Genomic DNA, 16,489 nt, shown 5'->3' on the forward strand with positions numbered 1-16,489 from the left:
ATGTGTTGATTGGTTTTGCTAGACTATCTTTCAACCTCTACCCTCCACACCTTTCCTTTTCCAACCAATTCTTGTTACAAGGGATGGTTCTTTTGGGTAGGGGGTTAAAAAAAAAAGTGGCTTTGGAAAAGAAGTTGGTATATAAAAACAAAAGATAAAAATAAGACTTTTTAAAATGACATGCTCAGAATTGAACACAATATTCCAGACAGGATCTGACCAAGGCAAAGTATATCAACAACACTTTCATCTTCAGCCATGCTGCTCTCAAAGGCCCAAACTACCCCCACAGCACTATCATGAACTGCCTAAGGTCTTCCACTGATGGATAGCCACGTTCTAATGGAGCCCCCAAGACTCTGGTATTTCATTTCTACTCCTGTTCTCACCTAAAGTTAAGCTTAGCAATCACTTGCTAGGGATTTTAACTTTTCCAAAAGGCATATGATAATTTGAACACAAATGTAAAATATTCATCCCTGAGAAAATATAGGTACTAATATTGAGCAAATAAAGAATAGGTGGAATAGAATGAATCTCTAAGAAATTCCAAAATTTAAACTTGGCAATTAATTTATAATTCTTCTAGGTGACAGAAAGAAAATGGCAGATTCTTTAACTGTTTCCTCATCTGGAAAAACTGGGGTCAAAAATAATTTATTCCTTAGAGTTAAAGAGAAATATTACTGAATACATACTAAATGATATTTTGTACTATGTAAGCACTAAGTAACCAAAATGAGCATTTCCAAGTGTTTTTTAATGAACTGTTTTCTACAGTTGCAATGAATTTCTTAAATTCTTTATATAAATCTGAATTATACGAAAGAAAGCATTTCCATCTTTTATCTCCAATTAAGAAGGTAGCATCTAGTATATTATTCACCATGCCTTTTCATTATATAAATAGCTTTTTCCAGTTATGAGAGATTTTTACTAATCTGGAGAAATTTAAACCTAAAGCAACTATTATTATGTATACAGACATACCTTATACACATATACTCTACCCATGATTGTAGATTAACAGGATTACCTACCCTATTTGTCTGATATCTATAATCCAACGATGTCAAAACTAGAATCAACATCTTTTAACTTCTAGAATTTCATCATTGACATTTCAATATTGGATTTGTTTAAAAAAAAAAAAGGTGTGAGTTTTGGGGGAAAGGAAGAGTAGAGAAAAGAAGCAGAGGAAGGAATTAACCTGAGAATCTTGGTTCATGACCTGGCAAAATTCAAATTTTTTTAAATTCTTACATGCAAAAAAATTGTTTTAAATTAAAGTAATTTTCTGCCTCATAACAAATAAAACTATGGAGAATGGAGAATGAAAATTATAAAGAAAATTCAAGATGATCTGCTTCTGTAAACACTAATCCCCTTAAAATTTATCGATCAAAGAATGTATTTCAAAATTCTATTATTCCAATTTGAAAATTAACATTTCTGTTTCTATTAAATCAGAATATTCCATCTACAAATTAATTCTATAGCTTCAAAATAAAATGAAGTAGGGTCTAAAGTCTGCATAAAGTGAACAAAATCCATTTAACTGGTGTTCCTCGAAATCAATGTCACTAATAATATTACCATTATGAACCACAGTAAAATCAGAACAAATTCATCAACAAGAAAATGCCCAATCTCCCAATAATCAATTTTAAGACTATTTAAAAATAATCAGTTTTAAGAAAATTTTAGTTATTAATATTTAATGTAAAACTGGATCTATGGAGTAGAAATGTTTAAATACTGAATTAGACTATTTTTTAAAGTACTTGTCATATAGTTAGTAAGATAGAATCATCTATTAAAAAATTATCTATATAGAGCTATAAGGGACCCTTAGAGGTTATCTAGTCCAGGCTCTCATTTCACTGATGAGGAAACTGAGGTTCAAAGGAGGTTAAATAAATTGCCCATGGTCTTATAGGGAATAAGAATCAAATGGAATTTTAACTATAGTTCTGATGTTAGTAGCTCCTGAAGTACTATGCCTTAAAGTTTACATGTAAAGCCAATTAGGGACAAATTTTTTAACTTGGCAGGTATACAAATGAACTAAGGAAGAGACCCTAGAGGTCATCTAAATCAGCTTCCTCATAATACAGATGATGAAACTGAGAGCCAGAAAGATTGAAGTGACTTGCCCAAGGTAAACTGTAAATCTTAAAATCTCTCAGACTTGTGAATGTTAAAAATTTCCCCATTGGGGAATTCTTAATTGGAACAAATTCCCTACTGAGAAACATTCCCCATTTTGATGTGAGAACTCACCAGGATCAGAAATGGGAGGACCTCTACTCCACCCGTACTTAAGACTGCTTTAGGGGGAAAAAAACTCCTTGCTAAACAATGAAAGTACTTGGACCCATGCTTATAATAAAGCAAGGAGTTCTTTGAGCCAGGCCTGTTTTTAGAATTGATACAATGAGATGCTAGGTACCTAAATGGGTCGGGCAAGTTTTCTCTTGATGAGATTAGTTGACTCAGCTGTGTTTTCTCTAGTACAGATTTACTGAGGAGATTGGTTGACTTAGCAGGAATTTAGATGGGCAGTCCTTTGGAAAGCGTCTACAGTGATTGGTAGATGTAGGGACTTAGGGGAGGTGACATAGGAGAAAAACCCCTATATAAGAAAAAGCAGAATCTCTTGAGGAGAGATCCTTTTGGAGGAATTCCTTTTGGAGGATCTCTGATGAGGATCTCTTGGGAAGAATCTCTTGAGGGTGGCTCTGGTGAAGGGAAGCTCTTGGAGGACAATCTCTAAGGAGGTCTCGCTGGAGCTCCTCTAAGGGGACTCTGTCCCTCAGGAGGCTCTGGAGAGAAGCCTTTTGGAACAGTCTCTGGCTGGAAGGCTCTCTGATGAAGTCAGCTGAGATGGAGCTGGCCTGGTGTCACTAAAATCCTTGTTTAGGCAGACCTTGTGGTGAGTGTTAAAAGACTGACTGACTGATTCTCTCTCTTAAGACTCAGGTCTAGGCCATATTGGCTTGAGGCCCTTCATAATTATTCCTTTCCTACTCTTTCTCTCTTTCTCTAATTCCTCATTATATTATTAATTAAAAATCTCTATAAAACCCAGTTGACTTGGGTATTTGAATAATTGGGAATATTTCCCTGGCGACCACCTTATATTTGATTTAAAACCAAGACACTGTAGTGAAACATATTTTCTGTGGTCAAATTTACTCACCCTCTCTTATATCTATCACAATTTATATCTTCCACCATTTTAACTCACTACAGTTTATGGGCTTCACCATTTTAAATCTCACAAAACACAGGTAGTAATCAGCAGAGACAGAATTTCAATTCAGGTCCTCTGACTCCAAGCTTATGGTTCTTTCCACTACTACCTTGCCAAACAGAGCTCTTGTTTAATTCTCAGGGATCTCTCCTTAATACAAAGGTTAATACATAGGGACCTGAAAGGCTCATTTCACTAGCAAAGAGGGTGGCCCTACTAAAGACAAAATCCAGGAAATCAAAAACACAGTGATAAGAAAACAACTAGAGAAATTACTGGGGAAGGAATCTCAGAGACAATATTCAGCTTGCATAGATGCACAATCTCAATGTGGGTATCTCCTCCATGATGCAGAGCACACACCATTTATAAGTGCCCATCCTGTCCATGTCTTTTCATAATTTATACAAAGGGGGCCTGCTTCAAGATCTCTTGACATCACAAGGACAACAATGGAATAGCCAACAGTTATATCTTTTGTTTTCACATATACCCTTTTTTATCCTTTTTCAATTTGTTTTTGTTTTTTAAAGAAGTTACTGAAATGTAGGAGCTCAAAAAGGGGGAAAAATTTTAAACTATCTGGCAAAGATAACCCAATACCTAGGACAAGGATTAATAAATGGGGAATATTCATCCAGGCATTACCTGCACTTCCTTGAAAGTTCAGGCCTTTCAAAAACCAGCAATTAAATTGGGGGTGTGGGATTAATAATTAAAATAAAAGCAATGGAGGAGTAATCTCAGGAAGAACCATCACTTACAATGGCCAAGAATTTTCACAATGTGGCCTAGTTTGTATTACCAGAGGAAATTTTAAAAGTTCTGATTATGTTCTATTGGAGGATACCTATGAAGCCAAAATGATGATTCCATGGAAAATGGGGGAGTCTTGACTCTCTGGGACTACCTAGAAATATACTGGAATCCCCAAAGTACCCTTAGAAATAGCCAGTCTTTCCTTTCAATCTGTCTTCTAGATCAAAGATGATTTGTGCCTTTATTTTCTGGTGCCATTTAAAAAGCAGCCACTAAAGATTTGTTCAGCACTCGAGTCCGGTTTGTTTTTACCAGACAGTTACATTACTAGGTCCTTTTGCTATGATTGTAAAATGAGGAAATCTAATTAGGATCACAGTGAACGATAACTATATATCCTACAATAAAAGAGAAAGAAGCCAAATCAAGGAAGAAGGTCATGTCAACAAGAAAGGCATTTAGCAAACCACCAAATTTTACAAACAGGAGGTTAATAGAAAGTGCAGAGTGTGAAATAAGCAGAACCAGAACACTGTACAAATTGTACAGCAATTGTACACTGTATAGCAATACTGTACAATGATCAATTATAAAAGACTTGGTTATTCTCAGCAATACAATGAAACAGGATAATTCTGAAGGATTTATGACAAAAAATGCTACCCATTTCCAAAGATTTGGAGTCAGAATGCAAATCAAGCATAATATTTTTCACTTTGTGTTTTTATTTGGGAGATTTGGTTTTTTTTTTCCCTCTCACAACAATAAAAAATGTGGAAATGTTTTGCATGTGGGGAAGAAAGGAGACAATTTGGATCTTGTAATTTCAGAAAAGTATGTTGAAAAATGTCATTACAAGTAAATTGGGAAAATAAAAGATTAAAAAACAAAAAGGTTAAAATAAATTCTAATATGATTATCCACTGTGCCATTACACTTATTCCTACAAGTATCTTCAGTGTTAATATATACTGAATGATTTTTAAATATTTAAGACAAGTTGAAAATGTTTGGTTTCTTTAAAATTTCTAACTCTATCCTTCCCCAGAGTTCTCACAAATGTTCTAATAACTTTGACAGAGTATTTATTAAACACTTTTAAACTGGTAACAAATTGTTATAACATCTGAACCCTAATCAAAATCTCCTCTAGAACACTGCACACATCTTTATTAGATTCCCAAACATTTATCCTTTATAGACAGGATTAATCTTGCACAAAACTTACCCATATTGCAAGTTTAGCTTTATTTCCATCAACTGATATAGTCTTCACCTTGAAGTCAACACCTGAAAGAAATAACATTTAGTTAAGGCTACAGTAGCTGATCAAAACTTTAAGGATATATATACAATTCCCAAAATCTTATGCCCAAATGTACAAAATACCTTGGAGATAGAGGAAAAGGCATAATGTGGTAGGGAAATCACTAAATTGGAGCAAGGAATTAGCTAGATTCAGAGAAAGGTAAATAGAGCCAGAAAACTATTTATATAGTAACAACACTGTAAAAGGAAAAAACAAAACTGTTAGGCTTAAGACCTCTAATCAACGCAATGACTAGTTATAATCCTAAAGAAGTATGTCCTTACCAGAAAGGTGATAAAATTCAAGGTACAGAATGAAAAATATATTTCTGGAAATGAAAATCATGTGAAATTGCTTTGCTTAACTAAACCTGTTACAAGGATTGTGGTTTTCTCCTTTTATAAGAGATAGAACCACTGATACTTTCACCCCAAAGAGGCCAGGGGAGGGTGGCCAATGAGCATCAAAGAGCAACAAAGTTCAGAAGGGAACACAAAAATATAAGCTGGACAACTTTGAATCATGTTGACTTTGGGTCAACTAGGTAGCACAGTGGATAGAGTGTTCAAATTTGACCTCAGACATTTCATAGTTGTGATCAAGGGAAGTCAAGCCCCATTTGCCTTGTCCTTCTGTCTTAAAAGTTGTTACTAGGGCAAAAAGTAAAGGTTTAAAAAAAAAGAAGAAAATGGAAACATGTTGAATTTGTTATAGTTTTCTTTTAAAGCAAGCAAATGTCTTTTAAATGCCAAAAAGTCTTTTAAAGCCACTTTTTTCATGTATAATCCTTTTGTTTAAATTCTACAAGATGTGTCCTTTTTATTAATATTCATTAAATTCAGAATAAAAATATAAAATCTGGAGAAAAAAGCTGAAACCAAAAAATGCACAAAAAGAAAACAAGGTTGGAGTGAAATATGAAGGGCAGGTTTGGAATGAATATGCTAGATTTATTACATTTTTTTAAAATGCAAACTATATGGTAGTTTTTACAGATTCACAGTTGAACATATAATCATTTTTCTGTTCTTTGTAAATGGAAATCTTTATGTTATTCACGTTTGCCAACACAATAATAAAAGAATGAAAAAAAAAATTTTAACTGTGAGAACTTGGGTTGGAATCCACTTGTACCAATACTTCCTAACTAAATGATCTTAGGCAGGTTATCTACCTTCCTAGACCTTAGTTTCCTTATTTGTAAAATAAGAGTTGAAGAAGATACCTCTAAAAGTTCTTTCTAGTTCTAAATCTAGGATTGTGATATATTCAAGTGGGTCTCACTTGATTTTTGCAGGTGTGCCACATTTTTAAGGGTAATCACTAAAATACAGGATCTTGTGGCTTCCCAATAACAATGGAGAATGAGAAATCATCAGTGTACTGAAAACATTAATCACTTGACTATTTTTTTAAATCCCCTTTTATTTTAATGATCTCTGCCCTCCTCTCCCATCTTCATCTCACCCTCTACTACAAGATAGAGAATCCAATGTAATAGACAGCCCAGCCCTAATATTATTGGAAGGATTTTGAGAGCTGTTCTCTAGTTCTAAACTTTAAAAAGCTGATATTCCATTTCCAGTAAACAGTCAATCAACTCTTGACCTGCAACTGTTGCAACAAATAGAATTTATCTTTAAATTATAGGTTCAGATCTCACTTTTTACTATCAATTGTTCCTTATTTTGCACTCTCTTATTTTTTAGCACAACACAAAACTTCACAGAATCTCATTATATATATCCTTTTATTATTATAAAGTTGCTTGATTTGGAGCCTATCAGAACCACAAAATTTTATGAAAAGCGTTTCTCAGAGCTGATTTACACAGAAGTGGGGCAAGCTCTTCATAAGCAATCATACAACATTTTGCTATAGCTACTCAAGAATTTCTCCCTTTCCAGGAAAAGAGGCTGAAAAATGTCATCTGGCTCAAATGAATGTTAAGTGCCCAAATCTCTTTCATGAATATCAAAAATATGTATTGCTTACCCCAGTGACCAGAGGGAAAACATTAGCAAACAAAGCTTGGAAAGAAAACTTTCAAAAGATCTTATTAGTTTGTCACAATTCATTTGGAACAACCTCAACTAAGAAAAATGTATGCTTATAAAGCACCTGTCACTGTTATGGAAATAAATAAAATCTAAGAGGCTCCCAGTGATCAGGGAAGGTTTTGTTTAAGGAACATTTATGCATACAAATTAGGTATTAGTCAAAAATTATGCCACGTCTCCCTCCACACACACTAAAGAATGATTTGTTTTGCCTTTGTAAGTTTGGATGATAAATATTATGAATTACTTGACTGGAAGGACCAAGTATACAATGGCTTAGAAGACACTACTCAGAGAATCACTTAAGTGGATCATTCACTCCCCTAGGATGTCTACAAAATTTCATTTTCTTCTATTATCAAAAAACTAAACTCTGGGGGGGGGGGGGGGGGGGCGCAGCTGGATGGCACAGTGGATTGAGAGCCAGGCCCAGAGATGGGAGGTCTTGGGTTCAATCTGGCCTCAGATACTTCCTAGCTGTGTGACCCTGGACAAGTTACTTGACTCCCATTGCCTAGCCCTTACCACCTCCTTCTGCCTTAGAACCAATACCTAGTATTGATTCTAAGACAAAAGGTAAGGGTTTAAAAAAAAATTAATTCTTCAGTAAATTAACAGAAAAAAATAATTAAATATGTAATTGTATTCCTAAGAAATTTTTAAAAAAACCTGAAAAAATTAAGAGCTTAAGCTATAGCAAATTAGAAAAGCAGTATCAATTTAAGGTTTTCCTGAACAAATTAAAATATGTAACTTGAAATATGCCTGTTTAAGTATTGTCAAGTCAGAAAGTATCTTCCTCACATTATTACCATCCATGTTCTCACAAACTCAAATTTAAAACGACAGAACTAAATATACGTACACATATATATACAGTCATATGCTACAAATGCTAATTCAAAAAAATGTTTCCAGGGAACTGCTTATTACATTATATATCTTACAGTAGAATCTCTCTCAAAAAACAAAGGCGATATAGACAGAAGTGGCTGACATCGCAAGAATTACAAACTCCTCACAGCAGGTCAGAAGGTTAAAGGCAGAACTAAGGAGTCTCCAACATTAGCTAACTATGACTTCAGAATCACAAAAGCTGTAGTTCAACTTTTAAAAACTGTAATTCAATTTGAAATTTTAAGTTTGGATATCAAGTCCAGTAACCTCAAAAGTATATATAAACATATGTCTGCTCAAGGCAATCAACATAGTCAATAGGATGTCTAAAAAGGGTGGAAAAAATAACTAAGAATTTTTAAAAATCTGAAAAAACAAAGAAAAAGACAAGTGTTACAAGCTGGTGAATTGGAGAATAGAAAAAATACACTGAAGAGATGAAAACATACACATGCAACTTTAATATATTTGGGGTTTTTTTAATCACCTACCATTTCCCACTCCTCTCAATTCTCCCAAAAGACTTTCTTTTATTATGAAGAAAAAAAAAAGCTTTTCAAAATGAAATAAACACACATACACACACAGATATAAGTGTGATATTATATACAGCATCCCATACCCATGACTCCCCACAAAGGAATGTGGAAAGACATCAGGAAGTTGACAGGGGGAATATAAGGGAAAAGAACCAAAAGGTGAAGTATATCAAGAGAAGAAAATGTTTATTATATAGCACCTAATATAGTGCCAGGCACCACACTACCAAGTATTTCACAAATACTATTTTATTTGATCCTCGCAATCCAGGGAGGTAAATGCTATTATTACCTCCATTTTACAGATAAGGAAAATGAAGTAAACAAAGGGTTAAGTAATCTGCCATGGGTAACAAAGTTAATTAAACATGAGGCTGAATTTGAACTCAAGCCTTTCTGAATCCAGACTGGGCATTCATTTTATCCACTGCTACCACCTACTTGCAGGCAGATAAATCAGCACTGAGGCGCCTAAATATAGAAGGAAAGGAGTACTAAACTCACAGAAATTTAAAAAGGGAAAGGAATTCTGTCAGGTAATATGCTAAAGCTTTTGAAATTTTTTTAGACTTAAATACCAAAAAAGGAGTATTTCCATAATCATACACAAAAAAAAAACACAAAAAGATGATTATTAGAAACCATGAATCTTAACTTTGTATTTACTCACTTTAAAAAAGTCTAAAATTCCAGATTACTTTTCAAATTGTGCTCCTCCTACATACTCTATATCTAATGACATTGATCTTCTTGTTGATCTTCAAACATTCACCTCCTGATTCCATGGATTTTCACTGGCTGTCCCCTATGGCTAGAATACTCTCCATCTCTTGGCTTCTTTTAAGTCCAACTCAACTTTAATTAGAAGCCTTTCCCAATCTTCTTCAATTCTAGTACCTTTACTCTGTTGACTATCTTCAATTTATCTCATATATGTATCTTGTTTGTACAGTTGTTTGCATGTTGCTTGGTAGACTGTGAGGTTCCTGAGAAGGAAGATTGCTCTTTGCTTTATCTGTACCTCCAATGATTAGCACAGAGCCTAGCACATAGCAGGCACTTAAAAATGTTTACTGACTGACCACTTCTTCTAAATTTCTTTCTGTTCCCTTCTGTTTATTTTTAAACTTTTTTTTTGGCACTGCTACTACATCTAACCCCTCCTCTCTCCCAAATAAAAAACAAAAGGAAAAAAGCCCTCATAACAAATAAGCATAATCAGGCAAAAGGAATTCATATAGTGACCAATACTAAAGCTGTTCTCTGAGTGAGAAGGTGCTGTTACTTCAGACTGGGCCCTCTAAGGTCATGGGTGCTCAAAGTTGTTTTTCTTTACACTGTCATTGTAATCATTACAAGTTGGTAATGAGGATTACCAAATGAGAAAAAAAATAGTTTCAAGTCATTATCAAATAAAATGTTAAGATTCATCTATATAATATAGAGTACTCTAGAAAACTTTTTTAAAACTGCTATCAAGCATTTTGGGGGAGGAGTTATCAAAAAATATTTTTAGGATATATAGCTGAGAAAAACTAAGTTTCCAAAAATATAATTTCAAATAGCAGGAAAACAATGATGAAAATTAGTCATTTTAAATGAGAACCATGCATTTTTAAATTCAGAGAAAGTATTCAGTTTATTTAAAAGTGCAGCCAACTGACCCTACTTTACACTGTCCTAGGTACTTTAAACAATTGTATACAGTAAGTTTCTCTGACAAATGATTTTAAATGCCATATTAGGATTTAAAAAAAAAAACACTTTGGTAAGTGAAGAAATAGTCCATAGCAGCTTCATAAAAAGTATAACTCATTTATTATATCATTACGATAACTCTAGTACTAGAAAACCTTTAGACATACCCGTACCAAGGTCCCTAGGTTTACATAGACCTTTTATAATTGGGCTGAACATAATTCCTAATGTTCTTAATCCTCTTGATTATGGCAATAGTTTTTAAAAATGGATATTGCTCAGGATGATCATTCAAGGAAGAGAACAGAATGAAATGGTAATAAAACTTTGAATTGGGCTGATGTGAAAAGAGAACCTCTGGTCTAACCTTCCTACCATCATTTACTTAGGATGCTCATATCATGTAACATGCTAGAGTCTCCAAAATCAAGCCTCATATATGTAATAGATGTTTCCCAGTCACATTCCAAATGGAATCTTCCTTTAATTGACAGATGACCCTTCTCCAGCTTCTGTCCTTTGCATGCATGCCTCTTCCACACATATCAAAGTTCCTAAGTTAACCTGCCATTTTCCTGTTTTACCTAATACAGACCTTCCCTTTCTGCTATCTGTTCTTTGATGAGTAAATTATTATCTCCCCTATTAGGAAGGGGAAGGGAATGACAAGCTCTTAGATAATGCCTACTAAGTGCCAGACACCATGCTAAACACTTTACAAATATTGTCTCATTTGATCCTCATAACACCCCTGCAAGGTAGAGAAGAACTATTTCAGTTTGGGACTATCATTTATTTTGTTTTTGATAGTACTTGGGAAGTGAGAGGCCAAGGCTGCATTTTCTTTTGATTAAAACTTGTTGTTTATTATTAGTTTGGGATCTTTAAGGGGAAGACTGAAAATTTGAGGATTTGTTCCACTCTTAGAAGAGCCACAAATTTAGTGGCATCTTTCCAGAAGCTTTTTAAGGTGATCAGAGTTCTTTGTACTGTATTTGATAACTGCATTTCTTTATATGTTGTCCCATTTTAAGAAAGCTGGCTACTCGAAAATCTTGTTCCAGGAAAATGATTGTTGTAATTGAATTGAAAACCTTTATAAAGTTTCACAAACTGTGATTTCATTTCTGTGGGTATTCCCTCCACTGATGCCCAAAATTGCTTTACAACTTGTTTAAAAAAGATGTTCAGGAATAATTATAGCTGAAAAATTTATTCCTTTTAGTCAGTCTGATAATGAGTTTTAAAAAAAGAATATAAATCTTATTCTATATCTATCCTTCTCCCATTATAGTCTCTATATATTTTTCTGATGTCATGGCTAGATCATCTCTATGGGTTATCCATTTTTCAGCATATTTATCTTAGAAAAATGCTCAAAACAATAATAAACTACACCCAGAATTTAACAGAAGGAACAAGTTGAATTAACCTAGTTTAGAGAAAATGTCTTTCTTAATGATCCCCAATTCCCTAAAATAAATACCTGTCATCTTAATACCAACAGTATTGTTTCCAAGAGTAATATATGGCTGCAAGTCAACAAATAACACAAACTCTAAAGAATTAAAGCTGAAGATTTTCCAACAGGTAATGGAAAGGCATAATATGCACATTTTTGTGTTATCTACTATTCAAAACTGTCCTTTCCAATAGTATAATCAAAAATTAAAAAAATATCAAATGACTCACTTGAAAGAGTATATAGAAAGTGTTTTGCAAAAGTTAAAGTGCCAGGCAAATGTTATATATTATTATTCTTATAAAAAAATTATACTTTTTTAAAATGCTACATAAAATTACTGAATGAAAAGAGTCAAAAAGAAAGTCATGGTATTTAGGTATTAGAACAGAAAGAGGTGGTGGTACAATTAGTGTCTAATGAACTTTGGATATACAAATTCAGCTGAATCATGCTATGTTTGAAACCTAAGTCTAAGGAGCTTTAAGCATTCATACATTCTGGCTATTTCATAACATACAACAAAATGTTGCAAGAAGTAATGATTAGAAAATATATAAGAAAAATAGAGAAAGAAAATATATAAGAAAATAATGGAAAATACAAAATAAATGAAATGATGATATGGACATAGAAGCAAGTATGTCCTAAGAGAAGAAAAAATTAATCACCTTTACAGAAGCCGTGGGCTGCTTTAGCAACACAGAATATGGCATACATTGTCAGACAATGAACGTATTGCTTAATGTTGTTGAATACCCTTTCCACCATTTCTTTATTAATCTTTGATGGCTGGATCAGAAGAGATCTAAGCAAACAATATATTTGGAAATGAAGGCGGGGCAAAAACAAAAGATAAAAAAAAGGAATTTTAGAAACAAAGATATGGTTAGGAGGAGAGCTAGTCACTTTTTCAGGAAAACTTTCTTATAATTTCACAAATGGGGGGGGAGGGGGGGACGGGGACGGGGACACAGATATGCCTTCCCATATGAATCCCATAGTTCAACTGTTGGGGTGACTTTTTCAATGATTTTTTTAAAGTTCAAAAGAAAGGCAAAGAAATAAAAACTAAATAGGCAGATTAACTGGGGGGTGGGCAGAAGCAGAAGGAAGGACAAGAAACACAGGTCAAGGAATAGGTGGCAAAAGAGGAACACAATTATCCAGAGCTGCTTGTGAAGAATATAAAGAAAGGAATATGATGTTTCCCAGGGCAGAAAGAGCTGATTCTCATATAAGCAAGGGAAAGCCCCTACATAACTCCCAAATATTTATAGTAACACTTTTTGTGGTTATCAAAGTGAAGGGGTGGGCAGTGATGGAGATGGGACTGTGCTTTGAGATCCTATGCTTTTCATCAGTTATCAAATATTGCAAAACAGAAATGTATATAACAATCCTGTGCTTTCCCCTCATGAAATATACCACCCTGTGCTTTCCCTGTTTCTTCTACCCAGCTGGTAAGAGCTTGCCCAACATTCCAAGCCTATAGAGGAGGGTACCCAAGATATTTCAATAGTTGATAGGTCATGTTAAGCAGGAACATATTAAGAGGGAACATAAAACGTGTACACTACAGGGGTCTTTGCAATTAAGGGGAATTCTTGTATAATTAAGGAAAATTCTCCAAACTCTGTCCCTACCCTCTTTCTCTTTTTTGTGCCCTGAAGTTCACCACATTTTGACACCTTAAAACATATCTCCAACCTGAAAGAGTACCTGCTGCAATGCCCATTTTCCAGAACTTTAGCCTAGACTGCTCCAAAATGCTCAGGGGAGGAATATTCTGAGAAAAGGTAGTTCCCAAGAATGGGAGAAGGCAATCCTCCAGATCCTCAATAAATCTAGGAACCTTAATCTCAGCAATTGCCATTTGCTGCACAAGCCACTCCATCACCCTGGCTATTTCTACCACCCTGACCACACAATCTATATCCTTAAATAAACACATTTATACCTTCAAATGAATGGAGTCTGAGCTACCAATTCTTCTGGCAAGAACCAGAAGCAAGAACCAGAAGCAAAATAGATACCTATCAACTAGAGAAAAGACTAAAAAAAATTGTGGTGTACAAATGTAATAGTACACTGAACTGTAAAAGAAAGGGCAAAAATGCTGGATAAAGAGAAGCATAAAAAAGACTGATACAAAAAACACACAGAACCAGGAGAATAATAATATGCAATTATAATAATGTAACAGAAACATTTATTTAAAAGACTTTCTACAAGCCAGGCCTTCACTGTGCCTCAGAAAAAAAAGATACCATTGGGGTATATTGGAGGGGGTGAAGGTGGAATAAATGCAAGGCTAGAACAACTTCTTGCTGAAGGTGGGATCTGAGCCGAGTCTTAAAGGAAGTCACGGTGGCCAGGAGGTAGAAAGGAAGAGAGAGAGCATTCAAAGTATGGGGGCCTACCAATGAAAAGTCATGGAACTGAGAGATGAAGTATGATGTACAAAAAACCGCATTGTTAGATTCTATAGTGTACCAAAGACAGGGAAGGGCTAGGTTGTAAAGAGCTTTAGAAACCAAAGGGCTGGATACATAGAGGTGAATGGAATCAAGGACAACTCTGGGGTCCAGATTGTGAGCCCAAATGACTCAAGGATGGCATTATCCTCTACAATAATAGGGAAATTCAGAAAAGAAGAGTTGAGAAAGATAAAGAGCTAAGTTTGGACAGGTTGAGGAATCTATGCTGCAGGGATTAAGCTCCCATATAGCAGTTTTTGTATGACCCCTAAGCTAAAAATGTTTTTTAAGTAAAAACCATTCAAATGGTTTTATGTTTAAAATCACTCAAATATTTCCTACATTTAAAGCCATTGTTGTAGGGGTTTGGGGGGGGGGGGTATAAATGAAACTTAGAAAAACAGATGCCAGGTCAGGATTTGCCCCTCCAGCTATAGTTTATGGGCCATACCCCACTCCCTGCCAGCAAGGCTCTAAGAGATATCCAGTGCAAAATTCCAAGTAGCAGTTTATGATATACAACTGAAGCTCAAGAGAGTGACTAGAGATATACAGATATGAGACCAATTTGCATAGATAATTAAACACACAGGGCCTAAAGAGAGCACTAAGCAAGATAGAAGATAGCAGGAGTTTTTAACCTGAGGACAGATTTCAGGGGAGATATGAAACTGGCTATTAAAGAAATTAGATCTTTATTCTCACTAACTGAAAATTAACAGGTTCCTTCAATTATGAATATAGGTAACAAACCACAGTGATATGAGTGGCAATACTTTGACTCTGTGGCTAGTAGAAATTACATTTTCATGTAACATTACAATTATCATTTATACTAATACTACTTTCAAAATTACTTTTTTAGATCTGCCACTAGTTCAAAAATGACACAATTTTCCTGATTCTAGAATGAATTTCTGTATATTTGGGTTCTTTTGCAGTCTTATGTATTTTATTTTATGCATTTAAGAAGCACTGAGAAGAGATCCATAGGCATCATCAAGACTGCTCAAGGAGTTCATGATACAATAGAGAGAAAAGGACTGTGGGCTTTGGGAGGACTAGTTATGGTTAGCAAGTGTGACTAGGATGAAGTAATGATTTGTAATGGAGGTAGGAAAAGAACTAGAAACAAGAGAATATACAGGGAAGAAGGTGATCAGCAATATCACACACAAAATGCAGATGGTCAAGAAGGATGAGAAATGAAAAAAGGACATTAGACTTTACTATTAAGAGATCAATGATAATTTCAGAGAAAATAGTTTCAACTTAATGAGAATGGAAGCTATAACTGAGTGAGAGAAGATAGAAATATTAAGTTTAGACATTAACCATAAAGGCTAGACAGAACAGGCTTAAGATGATAACTTATGGATGAAGTTAGATTATTTCATTATGTTTTGCTTTTTAAAGATAAAGAGACATATCTGCAAGAAGCAAGAAAAAGCAGCCAGAAGATAAAGACTGAAGATTAGTAAGACCGTAGGAATGGTGGTAGAAGAGAAAATATGCTGAGAAAACTTAATGACAAGTATTACTACAAAAAAACAGAAAGCAATGACTATATTAAATGTTCTATATTGTTCTATGTTCTATATAAATGTCCTATATCTATATAAAAATGACTATATTAATATGTTCTCTAAATCGTTAATTAGAGAAAGTAGGTTTCAAACCGCTCATATCACAACAATTTAAAAATATGAGAAAAGTAAATGTTGGAGGGGCTTTGAGAATATGGGCACATGGATACACCATTGTAGGAAATTAAACAATCTGACCCTTCTGGACATCAATTAGAAATTAGATAAGAAAGTCATAAATCAGCCATAATCTTCGAATCAACAATCCCACACCAAGAAATTCAAAGAAAAAACAAAGGATCAGTATATACCAAAAAATTTTGCTGACTTAAATGACCAGCATTTGGTTTGTGAATGAAGAACTATGATATAACCAATTAGTGTGCAATAAGAAATAACAAATGAGAGATTCAGAGAACATGGGAAGATATTTATGAATGATT

General features: G+C 34.3%; 1 protein-coding gene across 1 annotated transcript in view; it reads right to left on the bottom strand.

The window, feature by feature from the left end:
* The window catches only part of RAB18 (RAB18, member RAS oncogene family), a 39,678-nt gene that overhangs the window by 13,001 nt on the left and 10,188 nt on the right, over positions 1-16,489 (bottom strand). The window contains exon 3 of the mRNA XM_001367029.5: positions 5,244-5,305. Within this exon, the coding sequence (XP_001367066.1) occupies positions 5,244-5,305 (62 nt within the window). The remainder of the gene's footprint in view (positions 1-5,243; positions 5,306-16,489) is intronic.

The sequence above is a fragment of the Monodelphis domestica genome, chromosome 5 (assembly GCF_027887165.1).
Source record: "Monodelphis domestica isolate mMonDom1 chromosome 5, mMonDom1.pri, whole genome shotgun sequence".
Lineage (NCBI taxonomy): Eukaryota > Metazoa > Chordata > Mammalia > Didelphimorphia > Didelphidae > Monodelphis > Monodelphis domestica.